At 38.8% G+C, this 27,974-nt stretch overlaps 3 protein-coding genes across 3 annotated transcripts in view; 1 reads left to right on the top strand and 2 right to left on the bottom strand.

Annotated features, from left to right (window-relative positions):
* Window positions 1-3,393, top strand: part of LOC128857388 (dynein axonemal heavy chain 6) — a 47,354-nt gene extending 43,961 nt beyond the window's left edge. Inside the window, exons 38-39 of the mRNA XM_054093130.1 lie at window positions 2,334-2,804; window positions 2,887-3,393. Coding sequence (XP_053949105.1) covers window positions 2,334-2,804; window positions 2,887-3,243 — 828 coding nt within the window. The 3' untranslated portion in view covers window positions 3,244-3,393. The remainder of the gene's footprint in view (window positions 1-2,333; window positions 2,805-2,886) is intronic.
* Window positions 3,330-10,177, bottom strand: LOC128857389 (xenotropic and polytropic retrovirus receptor 1-like). Its single transcript, XM_054093131.1, has 8 exons — window positions 10,066-10,177; window positions 9,607-9,999; window positions 9,261-9,522; window positions 8,819-9,189; window positions 8,411-8,753; window positions 8,169-8,335; window positions 3,654-3,787; window positions 3,330-3,587 (listed from the first exon to the last, which is right to left on the bottom strand). The coding sequence occupies exons 1-8, from the start codon at window positions 10,132-10,134 to the stop codon at window positions 3,386-3,388; spliced, it is 1,941 nt and encodes a 646-aa protein (XP_053949106.1). The 5' UTR covers window positions 10,135-10,177; the 3' UTR covers window positions 3,330-3,385.
* Window positions 10,178-15,432: 5,255 nt separating this feature from the next.
* LOC128856351 (xenotropic and polytropic retrovirus receptor 1-like) lies at window positions 15,433-27,025 on the bottom strand. Its single transcript, XM_054091650.1, has 8 exons — window positions 26,939-27,025; window positions 26,452-26,874; window positions 20,054-20,315; window positions 17,361-17,728; window positions 16,951-17,293; window positions 16,706-16,872; window positions 16,514-16,647; window positions 15,433-16,327 (listed from the first exon to the last, which is right to left on the bottom strand). Exons 1-8 carry the CDS (start codon window positions 27,005-27,007, stop codon window positions 16,120-16,122), a joined length of 1,974 nt encoding a protein of 657 aa, XP_053947625.1. The 5' UTR covers window positions 27,008-27,025; the 3' UTR covers window positions 15,433-16,119.
* Window positions 27,026-27,974: the final 949 nt, after the last annotated feature.

Below are 27,974 nucleotides of genomic sequence, written 5' to 3'. Positions count from 1 at the left end.
GGGAAGGAAAAATGAGTTTGTCTCGAATGCTCATCAGCTGTCTGAACTCTCAATCTTAGATTTAAATTCATTGGAGGTTTGCACTTCGACCTCATGCGCTTTTGTGCCTTTACCCTGAGCCTTGAAAAAATACCCTTCAGCGTTAAAGCTGTTTGTGGTTTTATCGATATGAAGATAGCCAACAAGAGCTTAGTTCACCCGCAGTCTGTCGGAACTTCGCAAACATTACTGAGAGGATAAATGACCGCTGCCTAGGAGTGATTCTGATGACTAAAGGAGGGAAGGTATTTAGTCGATCAGCTGTTCCTTACTTACTTAAATATTAAGGGACACCCCAACAATCGCTACGAAAATAATAGTCAACTGATTTTATTCAAAAATTTAAATTGAGGCTTCCAGGCCACTGTCTTACAACCGTAATAGTCGGCAACAAGGAACACTAAGGGAAGGTCTCAGGAAGTCAGACTCATAGCCCATTGTGATGCCGCGCTTTCCCTATTTCTCCTAAAACCAGTGTGTGCTTTTGAAAAATTTTAGAATATCTAATATACTATTTCTGCAGGTCTGAGATCTTCCAACTCGTTAAAAAATGTTGTGCCTAGAATAGCAAATCTCCGTCTGGATAGAGCAGGAGAATGGCACAGAAGGTGCAAGATTGTCTCTTCCTCTTCCTCATCAAGACAACTTCTACAGAAGTCATGTGCTTGCACACCCATTGTAAGGGTACCCCTGTGTCATTATCTATGTACTCATCAGTCAACTTGGTGCCGAGTCTCGCTAGTTCATCGGCTCTACAGTTACCCTCAATGTCGTGATGGCCAGGAACCCATGTTACCTTTAGGTGAATGACTCAGCCACCTCGTTGAGAGAAGCGTGGCATTTCATGGCTACCTTGGAGGTTGTCGACTGTTTTGTGAGGGACTTTTTCGCCGCCTAGCTTTCAGTGAAAATGTAGATATCATCTCCAGGTATCGCTTCACACTGTACCAGTGTCACGGCTTTCATTATTGCCATTAGTTCAGCCTGAAACACACTACAGTAGTCGGGACGCCGAAAACTGAAGGAGATCCACAGATGCTTCCGCCAACCCTGGCCTCGAGCTTTGAAACATCTGCGTATACATGGATGGGCTCGCCCTGTCTTACCACATCCCGTTTCCACTCTTCCCTCGAGAGTAGGAGTGGGCCTTCATGCCTTCCTAACCTAACATAACCTGTCCCCCAACTTAACCTCGATAATGTACTCCTAGATCGGTGTCTCTAACATTGCATATACTTTTGCTAGGAAGGCCGAGGCACATAGCCTCTGACCTAGACCGAAGGATACCGGATATTAACCCTTTATGTAAACGAAATTGCCGATGAATTGGCCAACCGTGGATCAGCGGTTCCCCCGCAAGCCAATAATCGGAATCAGTTCCGCAGGAATCATGAATTTGATCAGCGATTATGTAGGCAATCTGCATAAAGAGCGATGGTCCGGTCTAGAACGCTGCAGAACTGCAAAGTGTTTTGTGACAAGTCCGAACAGAAAACTGTCAAACTTTCTGCTAAAACTTTAAAGGAAAGGCGTTCGGTTGATGGTCGGTATTATTAAAGGACACAACCCATGGGGTCAGCACATGACCACCATTGGAATCATTGAGGACCCAATGGGCCCGTCGTGTTTGGAGGAGGCGGATAGCACTGAGCGCTTTCTCTGTGAGTGTCCTGCCTTTGCTAGACCAAGACTACGACTCCGATGTTGAGAGAATGAGTAATATTCGTTCTCTAAAACTGGAGGATATTTACAGATTTGCCAAAGAACCTGGAAAATTCTCACAGGACTAACTATCTCTATCTCTGTCTCTATTCTTTCCTATCTCTTTCTTTGACATTTTTCTCTTTCCCTGCTTGACTATCTACCCTCTTTCCAGAGCTTTAAATATAATGGGCTTTTTAGCCTGAGTGTTTCAGGAGCCACCAAATCTCCTGGTGCTCCTTGGCTCGACCTTTCCAAATTTCAAATTTCAAACCTTTATGTATATTAATATTCCCAAAAACTCTGCAACCATTTTCCCTTTTAACGTAGAAAGAACTATTTTACCCCGACCGCGGAAAAGATAGTTAGACGGGGATGAGGACGATGTAAGAAACGTAGGAGTAATCAACTACCGTTGCATAGCTATGGACCGAGATCGAATCGAGCTGTAGTGCTACTCGTATTTATGATGATGATGATCGACAACGGCTGCCTTAGCACGTGTTGATTTCTAGCTAACTGTTTTAAATTTTTAATTTTATTTCTAAAATTCAGCGAAACCAATTTGCAGTAATCGTTTTATCTACTTTCAGCTGGATGCCAAAGGTCAGCTGCCATCATTGACCACAGTTTTAGTGCAGGAGATCGATCGTTACAATATCAGCCTGCGCACAGTGCACGACAGCCTTATAAATCTAGCAAAGGCGATTAAAGGTCTGGTCGTCATGTCCGAACAACTCGAGGAAGTATTTAAAGCGCTGCTCACCAATGTAGTGCCCAATCTATGGGCCAAGAAAAGCTTTCTCTCCATCAAGCCACTTCCAAACTACATTACCGATTTTCAGCGACGCGTTGAATTTATACAAAACTGGGCGCACTTCGGCGGTCCGCGTTCATATTGGATTAGCGGCTTCTACTTTCCACAGTCCTTTCTCACCGGCATGCTGCAAACGCATGCACGTAAGCGTGTGCTACCTATCGATTCGCTAAAAATTGATTTCAAAGTCTATGATTTGGTCATCGTACAACAGGTGGTTTTTGAACGACGCGTTAGTGGAAAAGATGTAAGTTGGAAAGAGCTTCCGATGGTCAACAGTTTTTGTACCTGGCATTTCACTTCATTTTTATTGTAAACTTTTTTTCTAGTTTCAGCTTCTATATGGCAATCTACCTGAATCGGATGACTCCGGCATCAACGTGCACGGCATTTTCATAGAGGCAGCACGTTGGGACTCGCGACGGGGTGGTCTCTGCGATGCGGAACATGGCGAACTATTTAGTCGTTTACCGGTTATACGTTTTATACCATGTTTGACCCTGAATCCGGGAGAACGTTATGATGCACCGCTTTACAAGACACAAGCGCGCTCTGGCGTACTCTCGACAACGGGTCACTCAACCAATTTCATTCTCTCGATTTTGTTAGAAAGCAAAAATTCACCTGACTTTTGGATTTTGCGCGGCACTGCTTTAGTTTCTGGCGTTGCTGATAATATTTCCTAGATATTTATGAGTTTGCTTGAGACTAGAATAATTTTTTTTGTTATACAAAAAATAAAAGCAAATAGGCATCTTTATTTGAAAACAGTTTTATTATGCAACTTTTAAGTTGTTTATATGCAATATTGAGTAATCTTAGTCTGCCTCAGTCTTCCTTCATGTCAATAACATCGCCACTCGTATTTGATGACCGATTAGTTGTGCCGTCTATCTCATCCATCATGCGCTGCAGTATCACTTCATTATCAGGGTCGATTGGTTCTACGAAAATATCGCGCACAGCACGAAACTTGCCGGCATTGAAGAGATGCTCATTCTCCAAGCGAAAGTAATTCCAAATATATCGTCTGGAAGTAAAATATTTTACAATTTTACTATTACTGCTCAGCATTAAGGACGTCGAACTGCGGTACCTGAACATCTCCAGCAAACTAGCGATGGTATTGCTATGGAATACCGTCAAAAAGTCCTGCTGATATATATAAAGTTTAAGTGCCCAAAATATACGGCATAAGAAGTTCTCAATTATTGCAAAGTAATAGAAACTCTGAAAAAGAAAAAAAATGCATAATTTGGTGAATCGACTAACGAAAGAAGATTAAAAAGTTCAGGAATTGTCGCTAAAAACCAAAATACCGAAAGTTTTCTAAGTAAACTCAGTAGCACTGAAGGCCCTAGTAGCCAGTTTGCTAATTAAGTTAGGATTATATTGTATATATCTCCTATAAATAATAATAATAATCTCAGTAGTGCAAGTTCCAATTTTTTTTCCAATTTAATAAAAATTACAAGTAATCAGAAAGTATGTGATCCTTACATTGCAGATATATCCAGCAGTTTTATGAAAAAAAAAACACAAAGAGCATTTCTATGGAACATTTTAGCCCTCGTAACTTCTCAATAGAGAGGAGTCGCTTTCGTCTCTTTTTAGTAAAGTGCCAAAAATACTCATAACAGATGGATTCAGTGTAATAAAATATATCACAAAAATATTCCATTGGGGTTTTTCTTATGAAAAGGACTTAAATGGTCGAGTAGCACGATAGAAGCCATTCATTTCATAAATAAAAAAAAAATCAATTCAGTCGAGTTTCCTTGGCCAGAGAGCTCGAAATTAAAGACTTTGATTTCTGAAAAACGGTAATATTTTCTGACGATTCCAAATTCAACCTATTCGGCTCAGATGGAATGTCTTACGTCTGGCGGAAACCTAATACAGAGCTCCACAAAAGCAACATAAAACCGACTGCGAAATATGGTGGTGGCAGTATAATGGTATGGGCATGTCTGTCAGCAGCCGGAGTAGGAAATTTAGTGTTTGTCGAGGGTATTATGGACAAAACAATGTACCTCAATATTCTAAAAGATAATCGACTCCAAAGTGCTGCAAAAATTGGAATACCTCAAGATTTCCGTTTCTACCAGGACAATGACCCCAAGCATAAGCCCGCAGTAGTGCAGTCATGGCTCATATGGAACTGTCCACATTTAATGCAACCACCGGCTCAATCACCTGACATGAACGTCATCGAGAATTTATGGTCATTACTGGAAACAAAAATCCGCACACATCACATAAACAATAGAAATCAGATAAAAACCGTAATTTTCGAGGAGTACAACAAAATCGGACCGGAAGTAACGAAAAAGCTAGTGGAGTCAATGCCAGAAAGGTTAAAAGCTATTAATAAAGCCAAAAGACACCACACAAAGTACTGAATCATTTTTAAATCATTAGTTTAACTTAAATTATAAAAAAATGAATACTGCATGAAATAAGCTGTGACATAAAATTTTGAACTGTTCTGTGTTTTGGTTTTTTTATATTTTTTATTTAAAGCTTAAAAAAATATATGAAGTACTTTTTTATACTGCAATTGCCTACAAATTATGTGCTATTTAAATTTTTCCAAAAAAAGTTTTAGCTTTCAAAATACAGCATTCGAAGTTTTAGTAGTTCGCCTGCATGAAATAAGCTGTGAGTCACTTTTTTGGATGTTTAGCCGAGCTCCTTCTCGTATTTGTGGCTTGTGTCTTGATGTTGTTCTACAAATGGAGGGGCCTACAGTATTTTTTATGAGAGCAGATATTTTTTATGAGGGCCTTTTTCATAGCAGAAATGCACTCGGAGGCTTGACATTGCTTGCCGAGCGGCGACCGCTGTTAGAAACAACAACGGAGATTCGAACCTACGTTCTCTGGATGGTAGTCACGCATCAACCCATTCGGCTACGACGGTCTTAAAATGATAATACAAAACAGAAATATTGTTGCAATTAATGGCAGATTATTTCATGACATTTATTTTTTAAACATATGTCCGCCGCGGTTACGAGCTGTATAACCCATTCGATCAGTCCAATTTCTCACTTTGGACTTTTTCCAAAAAATCGGTCCCTATAGCGTCAATGGTAGCTTGAATATTGGGTCCCAATGCTTCAAGAGTTGCTAGTTTATCAGTATACGCCACTGACTTAGCATAGGCCCATAAAAAGTGACCTAAAAGCGTTAATCGCACGAACGAGGGGCTAGTGAGCAGGACCACTTTTGCAAAGAAAGTTGTCACCAAATTGATTTTGCAATGAATCGATATTTGAGTGCACTGTATGGCAAGTTGATCCGTCGTGATTTTGGAACCAAATGTTGTCGTACTTAATTTTTGTAAACAAAATGCAGTCAGACGATGCCGTCAGTGCTCAATGAACTTCCCGAACAAATTTTATTACATTTTTTTTCTAAGTAAATTTGCACAATTTGCAAGCGTGGTTCTGCCACTAAACGATTCATGATTACTCCCCAAACTTTACTGACAGAAATCTCACCGCAGTTTGCCACTCTCAACTGTCCGACCATAGCCGATATCGATGAAGACAGCTAAAAACACCCGTTGCTATACGTCTCTTAATACAACAAAGCTCAAATTTTAAAACATCCTTGTTGTTTGTGAAAAAATTTGATTTTGTCGTATACAGTGCTTTCGAAACACTTTTCATAACTCGGATCACTCTCAGCTCATTCGTATTCACGAAATAATTCGTAAAAATTCGAAAGTATGAGAAAATACTCCTACTCCTTCTCTGAACTTGGGCTTCATAAGAATAAAGGGAGCCGATAAGCATAGTCTTGAAGCCACCTAAGGGCATATATTATCTTTGCCGTATGTATGACAGGAATTACAGACACATTGTTCCAGCGAATGAAATTATAGCCACATTATGAAACTCGTTGTACTGCCAAGGTTCATCGATAACCCCTAATCGGTCTTTAAAGGAAAAATTATTCTAGCGCAAGAGGAGTTATATTCCATATCGATAATAAGTCTTGGCGTGGTGTGTGACTACAATTCGGTAAATTACAGGTTCGACACCGCGGGCAAGAAACACTAAATGATAGAACATGTTTTTTTTTTCAAATAGCGTTCACCCCTCGGCAGAGAATGGCAAACCGCCGAGTATATTTCTGCCATGAAAAAGCTCGTCATGAAAATCATGCCTTTCGGAAGCGGCATAAAACTAGAAATCACTCCAAAAAAAGACGCTCACCACAAATAGGAGGAGGAGCTCTATATACAGGGTAGGCCATATAGCGTTTGCTTTTTGAACCACCTATTTTTTTGAGAATGGTAACACAAATGACATGTCAATTGTGTTCATAATTTACTTAAAGGTTTGACATTTACGAAATGGGACGCTATACGGTTGAACAAAATTGGTAAATATTGAAAACCTATTTCCAAAGTGGTGAGTCTTCTTCTTTTTTTCTGATTTTCACATCGGTGGCTACGTCAATAAGCAAAATTGTCGAATTTGGGGCTCAGAAAATCCACACGTTACTGCAGAGAAGCAAATGCATCCACAACGAGTCACTTTTTGGTGCGGTTTTTGGTCTGGCGGCATCATCGGGCCATTTTTTTCGAAAATGAGCGATGAGCCGCGGTTACAGTAAATGGCGAACGTTACCGTGACATGCTCAACGAGTTGTTTCCAAAAATTGAAGAGGATGACATGGCCCATCCTATATATATATATATATCTGAGGCTTAGTTTTTTTCTTCATTAGGGGGGAATTTTTACGTGGCGAGTACCAAACCCAGCGCACAGCCGGATATCCTGTGTTGCTTCATCTTCTCACTTTTGCTCGCTCTCAAACGGATGTTCGAGAGCTACCCAGAGGATACTTGGGCGAAGCCCGGAAGTTATGAGCTGCTTGGGCGGTACGCAGAAGAATCGTCCTGACCACTCCCAAGTTAATGGTATGTCCAACTGGCCCCGGTTAGCATGAGAAAGAAATGACTGGCGCGCTTGGTTAAACTCGGTCACAATCGCGTAAGCAGTTATCGCGCCAATCAAGAAGAAGATATATAAAGGTTGGTCAAGTTTTAAGGGCCGGTGTTGATTTTGAATAAAATACAATTTTTTTAAGAAATTATTGTCGTTTATCTTTATTATGATAATATTGGTATGGCTCAATTACGTATGAAACAAAATATCGGCCAAAGACTGGATGTGTGCAATGGTCCAAATTTTCGATGATCTCTGCATCATAATTGAGGTTCTATGCCGTTAATGTGTCGAATTACCTCATCCTTTAGCTCTTGAATTGTTGCTGGCTTATCGACGTACACCTTTTCTTTCAAATAACTCCAAAGAAGTCCAACGGTGTCGTTGACGTTTAGGTGTGGTTCACATTCAACATCGGCCCTTGAAATTTAACCACCCTTTATAAATAGAACCCGTAAACAAAATTCCGACAAATCAGAAATTAATAGGTAAATTTTTTCCCATTCTGAAAAATCGGTATTTCTAAATGCACTGGTCAAAAGGTTTCCGAAAATGATTTCGTCAAAACCTTCCTTGTGAATTTTTTTATAGTCATTGTCTATTGAGCATACTCATGATTCATCTTGTTCACTCTTCAGTCCTACTCACCGTTGAATAGAGCAATTGGTCTCTCAAAAATATATTTTCTCCACTAAACTTTTTGAACACACCAAAATCCATAATCATATCCCAGGCAAGACAATAAACGGTCTGCACAATATTCGAGATAATAAAGAACCACACAAATGGATTATCGAAGAAGTATTCATATGAGTCTACAAAGGAAATACATCGTAAACACCACTTTTTTATCCAGGGAAATAAATTTTACAACGCATTCGAATACTCACAACGCGTGCCGGCCATGAGAAACCCGAACAAGGCCACAACAAACGACATCGAGTACTTGCCCGCATTCACGATGAACGGAAAATACTGATTTGTGTCACGATAACGTCTCAAGCACTGAGCTAAACGAAACCAAGCAGGCAGCACCAGCACCACCGGGAAGAGCACTTGATTGCGGCCCAAGCACGAATGCGGTTCCAGAGCAACGTCCATATCAAAATTTGTGCAATAGAAACATACCGTATACGCATAATCCACAAGGCAGTAAGAGAGTGAGTTGAGTTGATCGCCGAGCCAAAAGTCTGCAAAGCCTACATGGAAAAATGGCGCCGCCATAACGCGACCCTGCAAATTGAAAAATGGTCAGCATCGTACGCGGTGGCGAAATACTTACACGCACATGCACGCACCAGTACTTTAAGAAACCATTTGCGTGCAGAGTAATTGCATATCGGCATGGGATTGATTAGGAAAGTAAACACAGCAATCAAGAGCGCCAAAGGAAAAACATAACGTGGTATGTGCAGGTAGCTGGCATTTATGTACGCAATCATAGTGATTGTAACGACTACCGCCAGACCGACAGCCATTTCCATTACATGTGCCGCCGTCAGATATTGACGCGGATCCAATTCGAAAATGAGCACATGATTAACACCCGCTTTGCGCCAACCGTGAATGTTAATACTGATTAATGCGAGATACATAGCTATGGAGTAGGGACCACGAAAAAGACGAATGGTGACATCCCAATCGCTTGTGCCCAATTCTGAGAGGCTACCTGAATGTCAAATAGACAAATGTACGGGAGATTGAGTAAACTCAATTGAGTAAATTTTGCAAGACACTTACATGAAATGAGCAGTGCAGAAATTAAAACGACTAGTGCTCCCATATAGAGGCCGACGCGAAAGGAAGTCCAAGGGTGATGTATTTCTTCGAGTGGTGGTACGCGTAAGCGTTTCATGGCACGTTGTCGATCGCCACCCTCCAAATTATTGGTCACAACATCCTCGGTGTCGTGTATTAAATTCATTATCTCGCGATTGGTATAGAAAAAACTAGAGTTGACATTTGAATTGAAAAACTGCTTACCTTTGGGGTTGCGCAGTAACTGAAAGTGAGCAAATCACAACTGGGATTTTATGAATAACCATTGATAATCAGTAACAGTGGTTTTATACTGCTACATACACACCTTATCGTGTTTCTTCAGTATCTTTCTAAATCCCGTGTGATTCAGCGATTGATAGTTTTGTAACAACACCAAGCCAAGATACAGCTCACTGAAGGCAAAACGAAAATCTTTTGCCTTGCGTCGCGGCAGTATCGTTGAGAAATCTATAATCGAAATACGTCCTCGTTGTTCGGCTGCATTCAGCGATTTTTTTAGCTCCGTTTTCAAGGCAGCGTGCTTCCGTTTAGCTTCGGCCAATTTCTCAGCATAGAATGTGTTGACTTTCTGCAATTCCATGTCGCAACGCTCGAAGAATCTGTCATCGAAGATCGCATAGTATGATTGAACTGCCCGAAGGTCTGATTGATCGGTCGGCGCATTCTCAACGGCTGACGTGAGCATCTCTTTTAGGAGCTATAATTTTAATTCTTTTCTAATAACTTATCTCGCGGCACATAACCTCAAGCAGAGCCTACTAACCTCATAGTTGATGTATTGACTGCGCCATTCTGGTGTCAAAAATGTTCCAAGCTTCTGCGAGAATCTCATTTTTAATAAATATATACAGAAAATATAAATCTAATCTTTGCAATAAAACGTCATATTTCTTGTGGAATTCAATCTTGAGTATTTCTAAACAACTTCCCAGCAGGAAAGCTGAACTTCCATGAAGTTTATAAAAAAATTGTTTGATTAATTTTAATTAACCAATTAAAAAACAAATTGGCACTCACTTCTCACAAATTACAATAATTAAATTTCAACAAACTTATTGTTACAATGAAATTGTAGAAACCGGTAGCGCCCATTTTACGGTGTTTATGACACTTAATGGCTGAAAAAGTGATTTGAAGGTTAATTTTCGGTCGCTAACCACGAAAATTGTGTACATTTTGGCCAAAAAAAACGAAAAGGAAATTTTTCAAAAAATGAATTTTCTTCTTGCCTTCTTATTCTGCTTCTTCTTGATCTTCCAGTTGTTTCTTCCTCAGGCTAACCGGTGCCAGTTATAAGCTCCAAGTGGAACCAAGTCCTTCTCTACCTGATCTTTCCAATGAAGAGGAGGCCTTCCTCTACCTCTGGTACCGCATCGAATACAGGGTGCGCCATCTTTTATGTCGCTATGTAAACGTTGAATAACTTTGTCATTTATCAACCGATCGACTTCAACATACATGTTTTCGATACGTCAATTCAGTACAATTTCAAACATGGATCGCTTTACGCCGAAACAACGCGCTGAAATAGTGACGCCATACATCGAAAATAGTCGTTCTATTGCTCTAACTCAACTATTTGTCGTTTGGTGTCGAATTTTTTTGTGCACGGAGCTGTAGGAGATCGTCAACATGCCATTCAACAACGACCAAGACGTGCCAATGAACTTGTTGAAGCAGTGATGGAGAGCGTTGCCCAGGAGCCAACAGTGTCGTATCGTCGTCGCGCTCAGCATTTTGGCGTCAGTGAAACCACAATGCGGCACATTTTAATGGAAGATTTAAATTTGTTTCCGTTTAAAGTGCAATTGGCACAAAGAATAGTGCCGACAGACCATTCACGTCGATTGGAATACGACCAAACAGTCGCTCGAATGGTTGACACTAAACCCAATTTTTGGAAGCAAATTTTAATGACTGACGAGGCACATTTTAACCTCTCTGGCAGCGTGAATATACAAAATTGTCGCATTTGGGGAACTGAGAATCCCCACGAGATCCATGAAACGCCATTTCATGACCGGAAAGTAACTGTTTGGGCCATATTTTTACTGAGAAAACGAAACGGTCGATGGAAACCGATATCGATGCCTGCACTTTGTCTATGTTACAGTTCATACAGCTCATTGCTCCATCGCCTACGAAACTGGTCGTCACCAACGTGTAAAGGTCCAAAAATTTTCTGCAGAATCTTTCTCTCGAACACTCCAAGAGACGCCTCATCGGTTGTTGTCATCGTGCAAGCTTCTGCGTCATACGATAGGACGGGCATGATGAGAGCCTTGTAGAGTGTTATTTTCGGTTGTCGAGAGAGGACTTTACTACTCAATTACCTACTTAGTTCAAAAAAGCACCTGCTGGACAGAGAGATTCTGCGATTTCAAGGCTGACATTGTAATCGGTATTAATGATGGTTCCCACATAAACGAAGTCTCTCGAAATCATAACTGTCAACAGTGACAAGTGCGCCGACGGTTTGTTTGATGACAGGAGGTATTTCGTTTTGTTCCCGTTCACCAGCAGACCTACTCGCCTTGGTTTTTTAACAGCGCGGTTGTTAAGGCCGATGATGTCAATATCACAGGTCTCCGCCCACAAGTGTACGTTCTTATAAAATTGTACCTGAGCGATTAAGTTCTGCAGCTCGTGCGATCCTCTCCAACATCAGGTTAAAGAAGTCACACTACAGAGAGTCTTCCTGTCTAAAACCTCGTTTGGTATCAAATGGCTCGGAGAGGTCCTTCCCAGAGAGGTCCTCCCTTTACACGAATTATCGTAACATATTATCGCTTTTCATCATTGTTCAGATACTTTAGCAATGGTCTTTGTTGTTGTAGGCACTAATTCGCATATTCGAGCTGCCAGAACAAAAGCAGAAATTATAGGACTGAATGTCAACGCCGAAAAAACTAAGTTTATGCTTCAGCACGTAATATGGATGCCAACAATCTAGCCATAGATGACTTTGTTTTTGAATGTGTAAAAGAATTCAAATACTTAGGATTCGTTCTATCAGCGAGTGAAGACACATAATTGCAATAGACGAAAGAATTAAATCTGCTAATAAGTCGTACTATGCAAATATAAAATTGTTCAGATCAAAGATTTTATCACGAATGCAGAAAATCAAGATTTATAAAACTTTTGATACGTCCGGTTCTTACTTATGGTGCTGAAATCTGGACACTGAAAGCTAATGATAAAAACCAGCTATTGCGGTTTGAAAGAACCATAATGAGAAAAATCGACGGTACTATTTGGCTTGAAAACGGCACGTATCGCATCCGTTATAACAACGAAATTGAAAACCTTATTGGTGGTGAAAACGTAATACGTTTTATTAAAGCGCAGCTGATTAGATGGATTGGCCACATCATAAAAATGCCCAACAAAAGAATCTAATAAGGGTGTTTACTTTGCGTCCAATTGGAGGAAGAAAGAGAGGCCGACCAAGGAAGAGATGGCTTGATGACGTAGAAGCAGACTTAAAAGCGATGAACTTTCATAATTGGGGAAATGAGGTAAGAGAGAGACTGATTTGGAGGAGGAATGTTGATAAAGCTATGCTCCACCACAAACTGTGAAGCTAAGAGAGAGAGAGAGAGAGAGAGAGATCTCTGTATGAAAACCGTTATTTTTAGTTACACTGAAGTATTATTTTATTTAACAATTTAGTAGAAAAAAACCTAACCTAAAACTTTTACTCATTCTGCCATATCAAGCAGGCAAACTTATTCTTCCTCATTGGCACTATAACCGATATATATATATTTATATAATTGGCGCGTATACCCTTTTTGGGTGTTTGGCCGAGCTTCTCCTCCTATTTGTGGTGAGCGTCTTGATGTTGTTCCACAAATGGAGAACCTACAGTTTTAAGCCGACTCCGAATGGAAGATATTTTTATGAGAAGCTTTTTCTTGGTAGAAATACACTCGGAGGTTTTCCATTGCCTGCCGAGGGCGACCGCTTTTTTCTTAATTTTGATCTTTCACCGAGATTCGAACCGACGTTCTCTCTCTGAATTCCGAATGGTAGTTACACACCAACCCTAACTATAACCGATACTTAAGAGAAGAATAAATGCAATTTAATAAAAAAAAAATAAAAAGAATGATAATATATTATATATTACACCAGTTTCAAGAGATATAACGGTACGCGTTAGCAACGAAACTTGCTCGATAAATTAGTTGTTGCTCTCACATGCAAATTTTTCCTCAAGTGAGCAGGGTCCAGAAATAGTGAGCAGGGAAGTGTCGAATCAAAGGCGCCTATTATTGGTTTATTTGAAAGAGCTTTCCCATTATTTATAGAAACGATTTCAACGATCTGTTGACCCAGATTTTCAAGATCTTGGTAAGGGTTTTTTGCGTTATCCCAATGGATTGCTTGTTAGTTACCTTAAGTGCCTGTATTGTTGCTGGATTAACCACATAATATCGGTTTTTTATTTATTTATTTATTTATTGCGTCCTACAAAAAAATCGAACGAAGTCAAATTGCAGCCACTTGACATCATCGAGAAAGCTAATAATAACACGATTATGGAACATGGCGCGCAAAAGATCGATTATGTCATGGGTTGTGTGTCACGCCGTGCCATTCTATTGAGACCAAAGATCCTCCAAGTCCATATCTTTAATTTCTGGTACGAAAAATCATTTAACATGCCTCTGCAGCCCACACCATTGAACGAATTGGCGTTTTCAAACAAGAATGGGTGGACGAGCCCGCCACTCCAAAATCAGTGCCAAAGTGGCACGTTCTGAGACCATTATAAAATTGAAATAAACAAGTTTTTATTTAAGCCATCTACTGAGTAGACAGGAGGGCCACATCCTAAAGGTTTTAAGGACTAAATACGATGCTCCATTAATGCTCCATTAAAAGTGTTTTCGGCTCAAAATATAATTTATTATAATATTAATACTTTGTTTAACTTATTATACATTTTACATATTACACAGAAATATTTGTTTTGACTTCATTAATCGATTTTATGGCTGTCAAAAAAGTACGGGAATTGATTATTTAAAAGGCCCGACTAAAGGCATGTCAAAGGTTAAACACTAAATGATAAGTATTATCGAGGCCTTTCATGGCATTTTTGAGAACGAACTCCTCGAAAAAGACAAGGCTATCATTGTGAACGAATTTCAAGCCAAGAACTCAACAAATATCATTGAACAACCAGAATGGATCCAGCTGACTTCTTTCTATTTCGAAAATTTAAATTACCACTTTGAGACACCAATTCCCGATTATTTTTGGATAAAATATAAATATTACTATTATTAATGCAATTTAAAAAAAAAAACTTGCAGTCGATACTTAAAAGGGTCTTTCTTAACACGTAATATATATGCACTGCGTTATATACATTCCACCTTGATAAAAAAGCTCCCGAAAGAACCGTCAGGTTACGCTCTAAGTCAACTGATTCCAATTCCGTTTTTGTTTTTTTTTTTTTGAGGTTGCTCCATCTATGATTAACATTCCTATCAAATTCTACCGTCATTGCTTGACATTTGTAAAAGTTACGCCATCTTGCATGCCTGTGAGGGTTTTCGATCTTTTAAAGTGTTAAAAATGGATTTGAATTTGCAACAAAGAGCAGGTATTAAATTTTGCGTTAAAAATGGATTCGTTGGTGCGAAATGCTCAGAAATATTGGGAAACTGTTTCGGTAATACTCTAATACTCTAAAGAAAACAACCGTTTACGAGTGACATTAACGCTTCAGAAGAGATCGTGAGTCCATCAAGGATGCCTAACGTTGATCTACAACGAAAACTGATGAAAACATCAATAAAGAAAATAAAAGTTGACCAATAACCGCAAATTAACCTTCAGGGAGCTATCAGGGGACTTGAACAAGGCTTATTTATGGATCTATTCAAGACATTGTAGTTAATAATTTGAGTTTGCCCGCTGCAAAATTGGTCCCAAAGGACCTGAGTTTCATGCAAAAAAGATACCGCGTTGATATCACCAAAGACTTGATTTCCAAGGCTGAATCCGACCAAACATTCATCATATGCATCATTGCTGAAGACAAGATGGGAGTTTATGAGCACGGCACGCAATCCAGAAATCAGGCGAGTGTCTTGAGAGCTCCGAATGCACCACGACCAAAAAAATCACGTAATTTTTAATCAAAAACGAAAGCGATGCTCACGGTTTTTATAGAATACAACGGTATTTTACGCCACGAATTTTTACCAGCAGGTCAGACAGTTAATAAAGACTATTATTTGGGCGTTATGATATGTTTACAAGAAGCAATTTGCCAAAAAAGAAAAGATTTCTGAGAAAACAACTGAGGGATTTTGCAAAACGATTCATTTCCGCGAATTTTTGATGAAGAACGAAACGAATACCATCCAACAGTCATTGGATTCGCCTGATATGGCTCCCTGCGCTTTTTTTTCTGTTCCATCGGAAAGCCACTATGGAACGCGTTTTAAGGGTAAGTATGATAATAGAGAATTCGAAAACGGCTCTGATGGTTATACTGAAAATAGAGTCCCAGGAATGTTTCAAGCGCTGGATCAAACGCTGGCATAAGTGCGTTGCAGTTGATGGGGCATACTTTGAAGGCGATAATATCCTTTTTGAGGAATAAACTTGTATTTCGAATTTGCTGAATACATTCCGGGAACTTTTTGATCAAGGTGGCACATTCGTACGTACATAAATGACTCACTTTCGATACTTACAATAACCAACTAAATTGCATACAAATGTACTTATATATATGAATGAATGTGAATAGTTTTAAACGTATTCTAAAAAACCAAAAACTTATAAAAACTTATACAATATTCGGGTCTTTCTTCGAATTATTTGGTGATTTCAGTTTCTTATGATTTTGCCAATTATGTAAGGTGTCACTGATAGAAAACATTGAGGATTGCAAGGGCTGTTCAAGAACTGAAACCGAGATATCACGGACAGCGCGAAATTTGCCACAATTATTTAGATGCTCGTTCTCCAATCGAATAAAATTCCATAAGAAACGCCTAGATAGAAAAACAGAAACAAAGAGTTTAGACAATTTGAAGCAAAAATTCTTAGACAATACTGTAAACCTTAACCAAGTATTGGGTTAAAAGAGTTCCGCAGGCAAGTGCTTCTTCACTCTTTAAATTACTAAAGTCTTACACGTAAACTTTCTTGACCCAACACTCACTTTTTCGTCCGCTTACCGTATTGCTTCCAATATATCCGCTATAGGGGACATAACCCTTTTGCTGACCACTTGCGTTTCATCCAGTAAAAACACGTAGGCCCAGAGAAAACGCAGCACAAAGTTTTCCACAATCAAAAAGTAATAGAAACTCTGAAAATCGATTGATATTTAAAGCGAAATTTCATTTTTTTCTTTACGATGTACCCACCGCCCGATAAAGGATTTGTGAGCGTAAGTATTTATGTTCGCCGCGTTCTCTACTAAAGATGCCCCAATCCATTAGAAAATCCCACGTCAGACCGTACGATGATGAAACGATAGCAGCTACTACCCACAACCAAATAAAAGGATTCTCTAGCCGACTGTTGTATGAAGCTTTCCGTAAGAAAATCGAAACACATAAGAAATAATGAAAACTTTTCGATCCTGTCCAAACAAATGAGGCATACTCACCGGCATAGTGCATTTTCATGAAGTCGAAAAACACCACAAAAAAAGTAGTTGCATATTTGCCAACATTGATTAGGTGCTTCCTATCACGATTAGGATCATCGTGATAACGCCGTAAACACTGAGCGCAACGAAACCAAGCGGGCAACACCCGCATTATAGTTGCATAACGACGATTGCTGGCGCAGGTTGTGGGCTCTTTGGCCTGATACCAATCGAACGGTGTGGTGTAGTAGCAGATGATGAGGCTGTAGTCCACGAAGAGTGCCACGAGCGAAATGAGTTGATCCGCCAACCAAAAGTCGGCAAAGACGACTTGAAAGAATGGTGCACAAGCGATGCGACCCTAGGAAAATCAAATCAATTTCAAATGGTTATCAGAAGTTGAACATAATTTAGTTTCTAGCACTTACCAGATGCCGTAGAAGCCACATACGTGACTGGTAATGAAATACACGAATTGGATTGATGAGGAAGACAAACATAATTAACGGCATAGCGAGTGGAAATACATATGGTGGCATCCTTAAGTAGTTGAAATGCAGGAAGGACAGCGTGAGCAAAGACAGTATACATCCAAATATAACGGATATTTCAAGAATTTGCACCGCGGCCAAATAGTTACGAGGATTCAATTCGAATATGAGCACATGATTGATGCCCACTCGTCGCCAAATGTAGAAGTTCAAGCTGAGTAATCCTAGGAAGAAAATCATAGTGAAGGGGCCACGGAAGAGTAGGACACATGTAGCGACATGCACGTCGATGACCTTCATAGTGACTAGAAATTCATAAGAATTGGGATTAATCAACCTAGAAAACATCAATCAAGTAAACTGAGGTGGATAAGAATAATAGTCAAGTAAAAGCTAATCAACTCATGCTAAGTCAAGACAAGTCAAGTCAAATCAAGCCGAGTAACCAGCATGTAACAAGCAAGTTCTTGTCAAATTCAGTTGAAATACATAAAATAGAAGTAAATCAATCCATGGCATGTGCAGGCGAGTCAAATTGAAATCAGTTGGAGAGAAACTATAATAATAAAGTCAATTTTAATCAAGTTAATTCGAGTCGAAATTAGTTCAAATCAAGTGACTTGCAAGCCTAGTCAACTTTGCTAAGACAAGTTAAGTAAACTCGAGTCAAGTCAAATTCCGTCACCTCACGTCAAGTACTGTCCCGATTTACAGCAGAGGTTGTACTGCTCGCAAGGTACCAAGCCGACAGAGGAACTCAAACAAGCAGAACGTTCCACCTCCATAGCACGTTTCCACGACAGTCGGTTCTGCGTTACCGAAACGACCCGGATTTGTATCCGGCCAAGGATTGTCACTCCAGCAGCATTCCCCGTATGTAAGTATGGGGAATGTTTATGCTGCTACAACAACAACAACAACAACAACAACCCCCTATGGATGGGACCAGTGATCGAAAGGTCGGTGGATGCATAGGTTGATCCCAAGGATTAACGAGTGGATCCCTCGAAAACACGGAAACATCTGTCCTAATACAGCTATTACGCGGACACGGAGGCTTCCAAAAATATTCAGAATGCTTTGACGAAGAGGAGACTGTCGAACATGTGGCCTTTTTTGCAGCAGGTTTGCTAAGGAACGCGATGACCTAGCAAGAAAAACTGGGGTGCTTCTGACACCCAATAACCTAGTTCCACAAATGCTTGAATCGAATGAAAAATGGAAAGCGGTACAAGCTTTTACAACACGAATTATCGTGGAACTTTGCAACATTGATTGGAGGTGGAGGAATGATGCGAGACAAACGCGGCAGCAACCACAACTGTCGCATTGATAAAATGCCGCAAGACGAACAGCAGATGAATGTAACTGACGATTGAGCTGATTGCTCACGACGGCCTCCAGACGTAATTGCCGAAACGGTATCCCTTTAGGATGAACTGGCGGACTTGAGGTGATTTTAGTGGCGTTAAAGTCCTACAGTGACAAAGGTTTTAAATTACTTTTACAGCTCGTTAAAAAAAAAGCGCCAAGTACCTCAAGCCAAGTGAAGTCAGTGAAATCGAGTTAAGTCGATCAAGATCGAATAAATCGCAATTCAAATCAAACGGAAGCAAGTCAAGTCAAACTGAGTCCAAAAAAATTAAATCAAATTAAGGTCAATTTAAGTGCGAACGACGTTAATTCAAAACTTATCAAAAGATGTTGAGTCAAATTGAAATCAATCCATGTGAAATCCAAAAATCTAAATAATGTCGTACCTTTAGTCGAAATCAAAGTCAGTCGAAGTCTAGACAAGTTAAGTCATGTCAAGGCAAATTCAAAACAGAGCTAATTAAAACAAGCTAAACAAAGGCCATTCAAATCAAGCAATGTTAAGTCAAGTAGCGTCGAGACGAGCCAGAACTTGATTAGGTCATTTCATTTCCTTTGCTGAGTAGAAGATCACCCTATCTCAGCAAATGATTCGGGAATGCTCTATTTCAAAATTTTATTGACCGGGGTAGGACGTTCTTCAACTAACTTATGAAATAATGTGTTCTGCAATTGAGATCTGAGATAGGAAGGTTTTGAATTATTTCTTGAGCTAGAGCGATATTCCACTCAACTGACAATTTGAAGTTAACCAAAAACGAACCAATACAGCAAATCAAGTTAATCAATTGAAGTCGAATCAAAGTCTATTTAAGTCAAGCGAAAGTCAAGACAATTTTTTTAAATTGAAGTAGAGTCAAAGTTAATTCACGCTTCAGTCAGTTCGGGTCTTGTCAAGTAAAGTTTTATCAAAGTAAAGTCAAATTAGGCAAAGAATTCAAAGCGAATCAACTTAAGGCAAGTGAAGTCAAGTCAATTGAAGGCGATTCGAGTCAAAGTCAAGTATAGTATAGTCAAATGAAGTCGAGCCAAACTAATTAAAGTCAAGTCAAAGTCACGACAAGTGAGGTCAAATCAAGAGAGTGCCAATAAAATCTAGTCAAAGTCAAGTCATATGAAATCAAGACAAGCCTGATAGTTAAGTCAAATTACGGCAAATTAAGTCAAGTGTGTTCAACTTTAGTTCTATCTACGGAAGCAAGACGAATCAATTTAAACAAATTCACGTAATTTAATGAACTTTCGCGATTACTCACAAGATAAAACAACCATAATTCCCAGAATGATAAGTGCACCCAAAGAAAAGCCCGTACGAAAGGAAGTCCATGGGTGCGATTGGTCGGCAAGCGGTGGCACACGAAGTTTTTGCATAGCTTTATGTCTATTACCGTTCTCTAAGTTATACGTCATTATATCTTCGATTTTTTTCAAAAGGTCCTTGGTTTCTCGATTTTTATGAAACGAGGCGTTTTCCACCTGCGATGTAAAATAATTCTGGCCCGATCCACGACGAATGTGCTAGAATATCAAAGACTGTTTTGTGAAAATAGTTCAAGGAAATATTTAATACTTATAGTATGTACGAGTACAGGGTGTTCCAAAAGAAGATTTGAGTTTTGGAGTTTTTAAAAGAATTACCAAACATGAAATATTGGATTGGGGAATAAGTTCATAGAGTTTTTATGTTTTCTCTTATTTTACAACAATTTTTTTGCTATTTGGCAAAGGGTAAGTATCCATTCGATAGAACTCCTTCTGCTCTACAAAACTTTATTTGAGTTATTTAATTTTTCATAAGAGACTTAGAAATGGAATACCCAGGAGGCAAAAATCAACATTTTCGACTCCTGCTCTTCTTTGCTTTTCATCAAGGTCAAAAAGCTGCCGAAGTAGCCCGGGACATTTGCGAAGCGTATGGAACACGAAAATGGAGACTTTGATGTCGATGACACGTCCTGCAACGGAATGCCTTCTGAATTCGATGAAGAACTTCTCAAATCACTTTTGAAAGAGAACTGTCGCCAAACCAGTCGCGAATTGATGGAAAAATTTAACTGCGATCATAAAACGATGCTCAATCAACTCCATTCAATGGGATTTACCGAAAAATTGCGAGCCCTGCTCACGAGCTCAACGAAACAAATGCGTGACTATCATTAAGTTGGTCCCAATGGGCATGAGACTATGTATATATGGGGCATTCTTTCTCAACGGGAGACCCCTATCCATCCAAAAATGTTTTTGACCTAGAGAGTTCTAATAGGGCTTAAAATTTAGCTCTTTTTATCTACTTTTCAGTGCAGAGTGGCCAAAAACGAAATTCAAGATGGCTCATTTAATATGGCTAAAAATGTAATCAAAATTCATTAAATTCATTCTAATAACCTATGCCAAAAAAATTCATTTCAACGGAAAGAGTTGTCCGAGGTCTCAAAATTTAGCTAATAAAGTTTACTTTAAAATACAAAATGAAAAATTTAAAAATTCAAAATGGCGGATCCAATATGGCGGACGGATTTTTGAAAAAACTCATGAATTCGCATGAAACTCGCTACTCGGGGGTTTTTTGGATCGCTGATTACAAATCTGGTGCTAGATTTCCAAATTTCAAAATGGCGGATCCAATATGGCGAATGATTTGTCAAAAATATTTTTAATTTACATTGAATTTGTGTCTTGAAGGATTTTGTGGGTCGCTTAATACAAATGTGACATTAAAAATCCACAATTAAAATTATAGCTGTTTAGATACAATTGACAATTGACAATTTTACATTTTTTTTACAAATTAATTGAAGTTGGTTTGTTTTCTTGATACCTAATATATTTGGAATCAGTTCCAATCATAACATTTTTCGTGTCTCGTGACATATCCCTTATTTTACTTTTTGATCGCTACCATATGGCTGTAAGGGTGATTTTTCATAACAACACTTTTGAATCTTTGCTTAATAACTTCATAAATATCTTCTTAAATTAAGTTGAAATTTTCGGTTTTTAATTAATTTAAATAAAAAATGTATTTGTAACAATTTATCCTGAATTTTTTTTTTTTTTAGCTGTAGTTAAGAATTTGATGAGTTTTTTGAGGTTTAGTTCGTTATTTTCATTGAAACCCAAGCAATTCTTTGATAAATTCATGTAAAAATGACAAATAATGGAAAATCATTGGAACCAATTAACAATGTTACTGTTAAATTTATATTGTATTATAAAACAATATAATTTGCGAATTTTTATAATGTCTTACCTCCGGTTTTACTTGAAATAAGCATTTTTAAAAAAATATGTCAAGAAGATATTATCACTCAGCAGTTGAATAATAAGACAACCATCGCTAATTTTGGCTATCTTATTTTTAAAAATAGTTTTTTCTTTCTACCTACATAATTAATTTTCACGGATATATAAAGAATTATTTATATACCATTATGCCCTAACCCCCACATACCATACTAATATACCATTCATCATATCTATGTCATATGTCGAACAAGTCTATTGACATTTTTGCTTTCGAGAAATTGAACATTAAAAATTAATTATACTATGATCTTGCCTTACCTTTACCGGTTGGAACAAAAATATTCTTGCCTTAACTGTCAGGAAAATGATTTTGTCTTACCTTTGCTGGTTGGACCAAAAGAAGTCTTGCCTTAACTGTCTGGACTATAATCTTGTCTTACCCTTGCTGGTTGGACCAAAACTAGTCTTGCCTTAACTATCTGGACCTTAGCTATCCATATTGGATCCGCCTTCTTAAATTTTTTGAAACTAACAAAATATTCGTAATCATCGACTAAAAAAACCCTTGAGTAACAAGTTTCATGCGAATTCATGAATTTTTTCAAAAATCCGTCCGCCATATTGGATCCGCCATTTTGAATTTTTAAATTTTTCATTTTGTATTTTAAAGTAAACTTTATTAGCTAAATTTTGAGACCTCGTACAACTCTTTCCGTTGAAATGAATTTTTTTGGCAAAGGTTATTAGAATGAATTTAATGAATTTTGATTACATTTTTAGCCATATTAAATGAGCCATCTTGAATTTCGTTTTTGACCACTCTGCACTGAAAAGTAGATAAAAAGAGCTAAATTTTAAGCCCTATTAGAACTCTCTAGGTCAAAAACATTTTTGGATGGATAGGGATCTCCCGTTGAGAAAGAATGCCCCATATATATATATAATTGGCGGGTACACCCTTTTTGGGTATTTGGCCGAGTTCCTCCTCCTATTTGTGGTGCACGTCTTGATGTTGTTCCACAAATGGAGGTACCTACAGTTTCAAACCGACTCCGAACGGCAGATAATTTTTTTATAAAGAGCATGGCAGAAATACACTCGGATGTTTGCCATTGGCTGCTGAGGGTCGACCGCTTAGAAAAATGTTTTTCTTAATTTTTTTGTGTCACCGAGATTCGAACCTACGTTCTCTCTGTGAATTCCGAATGGTAGTCACGCACCAACCCATTCGGCTATGACGGTCCTCAATGGGCATGAGACTACAAATAATATAAACAGTTACTACCGGTCGCCCTCGGCTGGCAATGGCAGACATTCGAGTAAATATCTGTCTGGAAAAGACTTAACAAAAGCCAATAGTCGTTTGGAGAACATGCAAAGCCGAATAGCCATCTATGTATAGTACAATATCAATATCAAATGCTCTAAAAAGTAGTAGAAAGAAGTCCCTAGATCACGCCTTTTCGTGTGAATCAGAAGATCTCAACTTAAGTCACTTTTTGCCATCAGTCTTATAAAATTTACCATAGGTTTACAAGACGTGAAGACGCGCGCCATAAATTAGTGGAGAAGCTCATATGAACTCAAATGCACGAAAAATTGATTGAAAAGCATCCCTAGATCACTCTGGACGCTCCTGACATAGAGATCATTAACTACGAATCAATGCGAAGAAATTTTTATATATCATCGATTTATACATCAAGATTGCTGGAACAAGTAGTAGAAAATGAGTGATCCAAGTTCGTGCAACTCAGACGAAAGGAATGGAAATCATTTTCCCTCCCCAATGCCATGAAATTACTATCTACATTTAAAAAACCTGAATTATTTCGCTAATACAAGGTGGCACAAAATTAATCACCCAATCGGAAAATTTTCACATTTTTTTTGCAATGCATAAATCCTTTCATATCCCTCATGGGAGGAGTGGGCGAGGTACAAGATTTGGATACAAAGCATAGCAAACATGTTTACGGATGACTCGAAGTTGGACGGAAGGGTTGATGGGTATATTCTGTGAGTAGCTTCCCATTAAGCTCAAATTTAGGTTACCGGACCACTATAATGTTTTCCAAGCGGAGGTAGCTGCAATTAAAGGAGCAATGGATTGGTTGCTTACTTCTGCAATTATTGTAAAGGAGGTAAATAGGTAAATACCTACTTCGACAGCCAGGTGGCAATTAGGGCTTTGAGCTCTTTGTTTGCGCATTCGAAATGAGTTGGGGAAGGCCTAGAGAAGTCAGGCACTCGATTTCATCCGAATACTTCGTTATTAGGCTCATCTGGGTTATCGGTCACAGCGATCAGACATAGAGGGAGACTGCAGGGCTGATAAGCTGGCTGGACAGGGGACCCTCGAGACTGGTTTATCGCAAAATGAGAAGATTGAGGTTCTCTTGAGAACCTGTTGTCTTTTCTTGGAAATATGGCGCTCACGTCAACTCAGTGAGCGCTGAATTAGTGCGCTAACATGCAAAGTTGCGCCCGAGGGAACTTCTGAGGCCAACAAAGCCACAGCTCTCTAATTTGGCGGGTGTCTTTACCTAAGCATTGTTCGTTAGGTGTCAGTGCAGTGAGACTTGGACCCGTCATTTCTGCAGAAGCTGTTTGAAGGTCAAGGTATAATCATTTCAGCACCTGCTCCTCAGCTGCCCTGCTCTCTCGGTCTAAGATTCAGATATATGAACTGTCACTTTTTTGTAACACCTGCGGATATAGCAGGTTTAAACATTACGCACCTAGTGAATTTCAGCAACAAATTTAAGTGGTTAAGGTAGTTAGTCACCGGTTGGTCATCATCCACTTTCTTCGTCCATTTTTCAGATTTTCTTTTCTTTTTCCTCTCAATGGACGACTTTGATTATTTGTCCAAGTGGGCTTTCATTTGGGCAGCCATTTAACGTAATTTAACTTCGCCTATTTTTTGCAAATGGCGTCCTACGTCAATCATATTTGACACTTGTGAAATAGACAGCTGGAGTATGCAAATAGTCAAACAATGGAGCGCGTAAAAGTTAAAATAAAGATTTCCATCACTCAAAATAATTTGTTTTTTTTTGTTTAGTAAAAACGTTACTCAAAAACAATATTGGATGATTAATTTTACGCCACCTTGTAGTTACTTCCTGTACTTGTTTGAATTTATAATTTTCCACATAAGAAAACATCCTCTATAACGCTTCATTTTCTTCAAATATTAGATGATTTAGAAGGTGTCCTATTGTTCTATGTCCGAAAGTTTTTTAAGGTTATATAAATGCTTAGAGGACCCGAAACCATGTATATAGTAAACTATTTTTATTTGTATGGGAATTCATAATATGTCGTCGTCGGTACCTTGCGAATCCCTCAAACTTTACTTTTACGCGTTTAAAATTTGCGACATACAACAAAACGACACTTACGACACCTTTGTGAATAGCCCATAAACATTTATCTCTTGCCTCTCACATCTTAAAAAGACATAATTCCATTATTATTTATAAAAAATTAATAAATCACTGTTGTATGATTTTGGCCCAGAGCCCGTTTTGCCACTCCCTTCTGCAGCCATCAAAGCCACGCTTAGCAAATGGGTTACAAAACCTACAAGCGAGCTTGGCAGGCTGAGAAAGGCTGCAGATGGGCTAAACTTATGTTACCTGTCAGGTCCGATCGACTTTCGCAAATCCTCCTGTCATTAAGCAGAAGAGAGTGCAGACCGCTGGTTGGACTGATAACGGGCCACTTTCTATGGGCGAAGCATATGGAAAAGGTAGGCATCTCAGACAGTGTACTCTGCCCAGCTTGTGAAGATGAGGATGAGACGGCGGACCACTTGCTGTGCGTCTGTCCCGCCTTCGCTCGAATCAAGTTGGAGGTCTTTGGCACTAATGGGTTAAGAAGCGACCACATTGGCTCGTTGTCGCCACAAGATCTACTCAGATTTCTTCAGAGTTCGGGTAGATTTAAAGAAAATTAAAAAGGAATCCAAGTGTAGTGCAATGGACTTAATTAATGTCTGAGTGCTGCACTTGCTAGTGGTCCCGACAAAAACAAAAAAAAGATTTTCGTGGGAGTTCACTTTAGTGGCTTCCCGTCGCCTTCTGACCAATCAACCGCTTATTTGTAAGACATGAGACTGAATGAATATTTTTTTCTTCTTTTTTTTGCACCTCGATGACAAAAAGATTGCAATCAAGTCGATATTTTGTCTGTTGTCCGCGGTTGGTACTTCATTTACCTCCTACCCCACATATCTGTCGAGCATTCCCCTATTCGCCTGCTGGAGACGCACCAGATGGGAGATTGGCACTACATACACACGAAGCTCCATTTTGGAGTTGTAAAAAATTTGAGGGAAATTTGAAAGATAATCCTCATTGAAATACCCTGTATACGTTTGCACACCACACAAACACCTTACCTTATCATATTTCTTAAGTATTTTACGAAATCCGGTATAATTCAAAATCTGATAGTTACGCAGAAGTATCACATTCAAGTAGAGCTCACTAAATGCAACCTTGAAATCGTGACTGGCCCTACGTGTCAATATCCTTGTCATATCTATTGTTGCTCTATGAAATCGGGCTTTAATGCGAACCGATGGGCGTGCCAATATGCTGGCGTCTGACAACTCCTTGGCCAAGTTCATTTCATCCTTCAAATTTGTGTATTTATGTATGATCTCAGCCAATTTGGCCTCGTAAAACATATTGATTTTTTCCAATTCTTTGTCGCAGACCTCGAAAAATTGCTGCTGGAAATGAGCCAAATGTTCATCGAGCTTAACGCTGCCTGACGATGGCGCACGCGCTACGGCATCGAAAATCGACTCTTTTAATTGCTGCGTAAAAAGAAATAATGAGAGTGACGAAGAAAAGCAGTTAATTTTCATTGCTTAAACTTACGCCATATTCTATGTATTGTGTGCGCCATTCGGGTGTTAGATGCGTTTCGAGGTTTTGTAGAAATTTCATTTAGATAGAGGTGAAGTTGCGAACACGAACGCCGTCTTGCATTTGATTGGCTTTACTACTAAATATTTACTATCTTTGCTGCGCGCTGTTGTGCTCCATTCAAATGCCAAACTGAGACTCAAATTGTAAATATTTTTTTCGAAAAATTACAAACGATTTTGTTTGTATGTTTTCTTTATCTATTTTATATAGTATTTCTTTGCCTAGGCTGGAATGTCAAATATTTATTTTTATTAATTAAATGAAAAACAAAAAACGCATGCAATGTTGGTAAGGGCTGAAATAAGGTAGCAGAGTTTCATGTTGTACCGGAAAAAATTTAAATTTCCTTCAAGTAAACTCGTATTTTTTTATTTTTATTTTAGCTGGCATTTGTTTCGAAAACCTTGGCGCACAATGGTTTGAATTTGAATTTGCCAAAATTTGTCCCTCACAAGAAAACCAAAGACCACACACACCCACTTGTTGCCGCCGGTCAATGAAGAATGTGTGTATGCGTGTGTGTATGTATTTGTGGGATGTATGAATTTTATGTATAGCACGTGCTATTTAAACGCGCGCATATTAAAAACAAATAAACTTGCACTTATACGAAATCTACAGCGAGTATGTAAATGTACGTTTTTCAATGCTCTGTGCCGGTTGTAAGCCTGAGAAATGTGAACCGCAAGTGCATAACCGGCTCGAATTAATTACTTTTAGCGCAGTTATGACAGCTTAGTGCCGTAAGTCTACTGTGACACTGGATAATTTATTAAGAGGACAGATACCTGTAAAATTTCGAAAAACAAATATTTTTTTCATAAATGTATTCAAACTTTAGACGCGTTTTTCTCAAAACTATATTTTTCGAATTGGCGTAGGCGATAACTCGGAAAGTTATTGACCGATCTCCCTGAAATTTTGCACACATCTTTTTTATGATATTACTTTCTATGTGAATTTAAAGTTTTCGGTAAAATAATTT

Source organism: Anastrepha ludens, chromosome 3 (assembly GCF_028408465.1).
Source record: "Anastrepha ludens isolate Willacy chromosome 3, idAnaLude1.1, whole genome shotgun sequence".
Taxonomy (NCBI): domain Eukaryota; kingdom Metazoa; phylum Arthropoda; class Insecta; order Diptera; family Tephritidae; genus Anastrepha; species Anastrepha ludens.
Note: the sequence above shows the minus strand (reverse complement) of the source record. Positions and strands in the feature narration are given on the sequence as shown.

Bases quoted from the DNA above. Each gene is read 5' to 3' on its own strand.
- LOC128857389 (XM_054093131.1), bottom strand. From the start codon at position 10,134: ATGAGATTCTCGCAGAAGCTTGGAACATTTTTGACACCAGAATGGCGC. The intron at 9,523-9,606 runs GTGTGTATGTAG...GCTCACTTTCAG, and splicing joins TACTGAAGAAACACGATAAG to TTACTGCGCAACCCCAAAGG. The intron at 3,588-3,653 runs GTACCGCAGTTC...TTTTACTTCCAG, and splicing joins AGTTTGCTGGAGATGTTCAG to ACGATATATTTGGAATTACT.
- LOC128856351 (XM_054091650.1), bottom strand. From the start codon at position 27,007: ATGAAATTTCTACAAAACCTCGAAACGCATCTAACACCCGAATGGCGC. The intron at 17,729-20,053 runs GTGAGTAATCGC...ATGAATTTCTAG, and splicing joins AATTATGGTTGTTTTATCTT to TCACTATGAAGGTCATCGAC. The intron at 16,328-16,513 runs GTAAGCGGACGA...TTTTCTATCTAG, and splicing joins GATATATTGGAAGCAATACG to GCGTTTCTTATGGAATTTTA.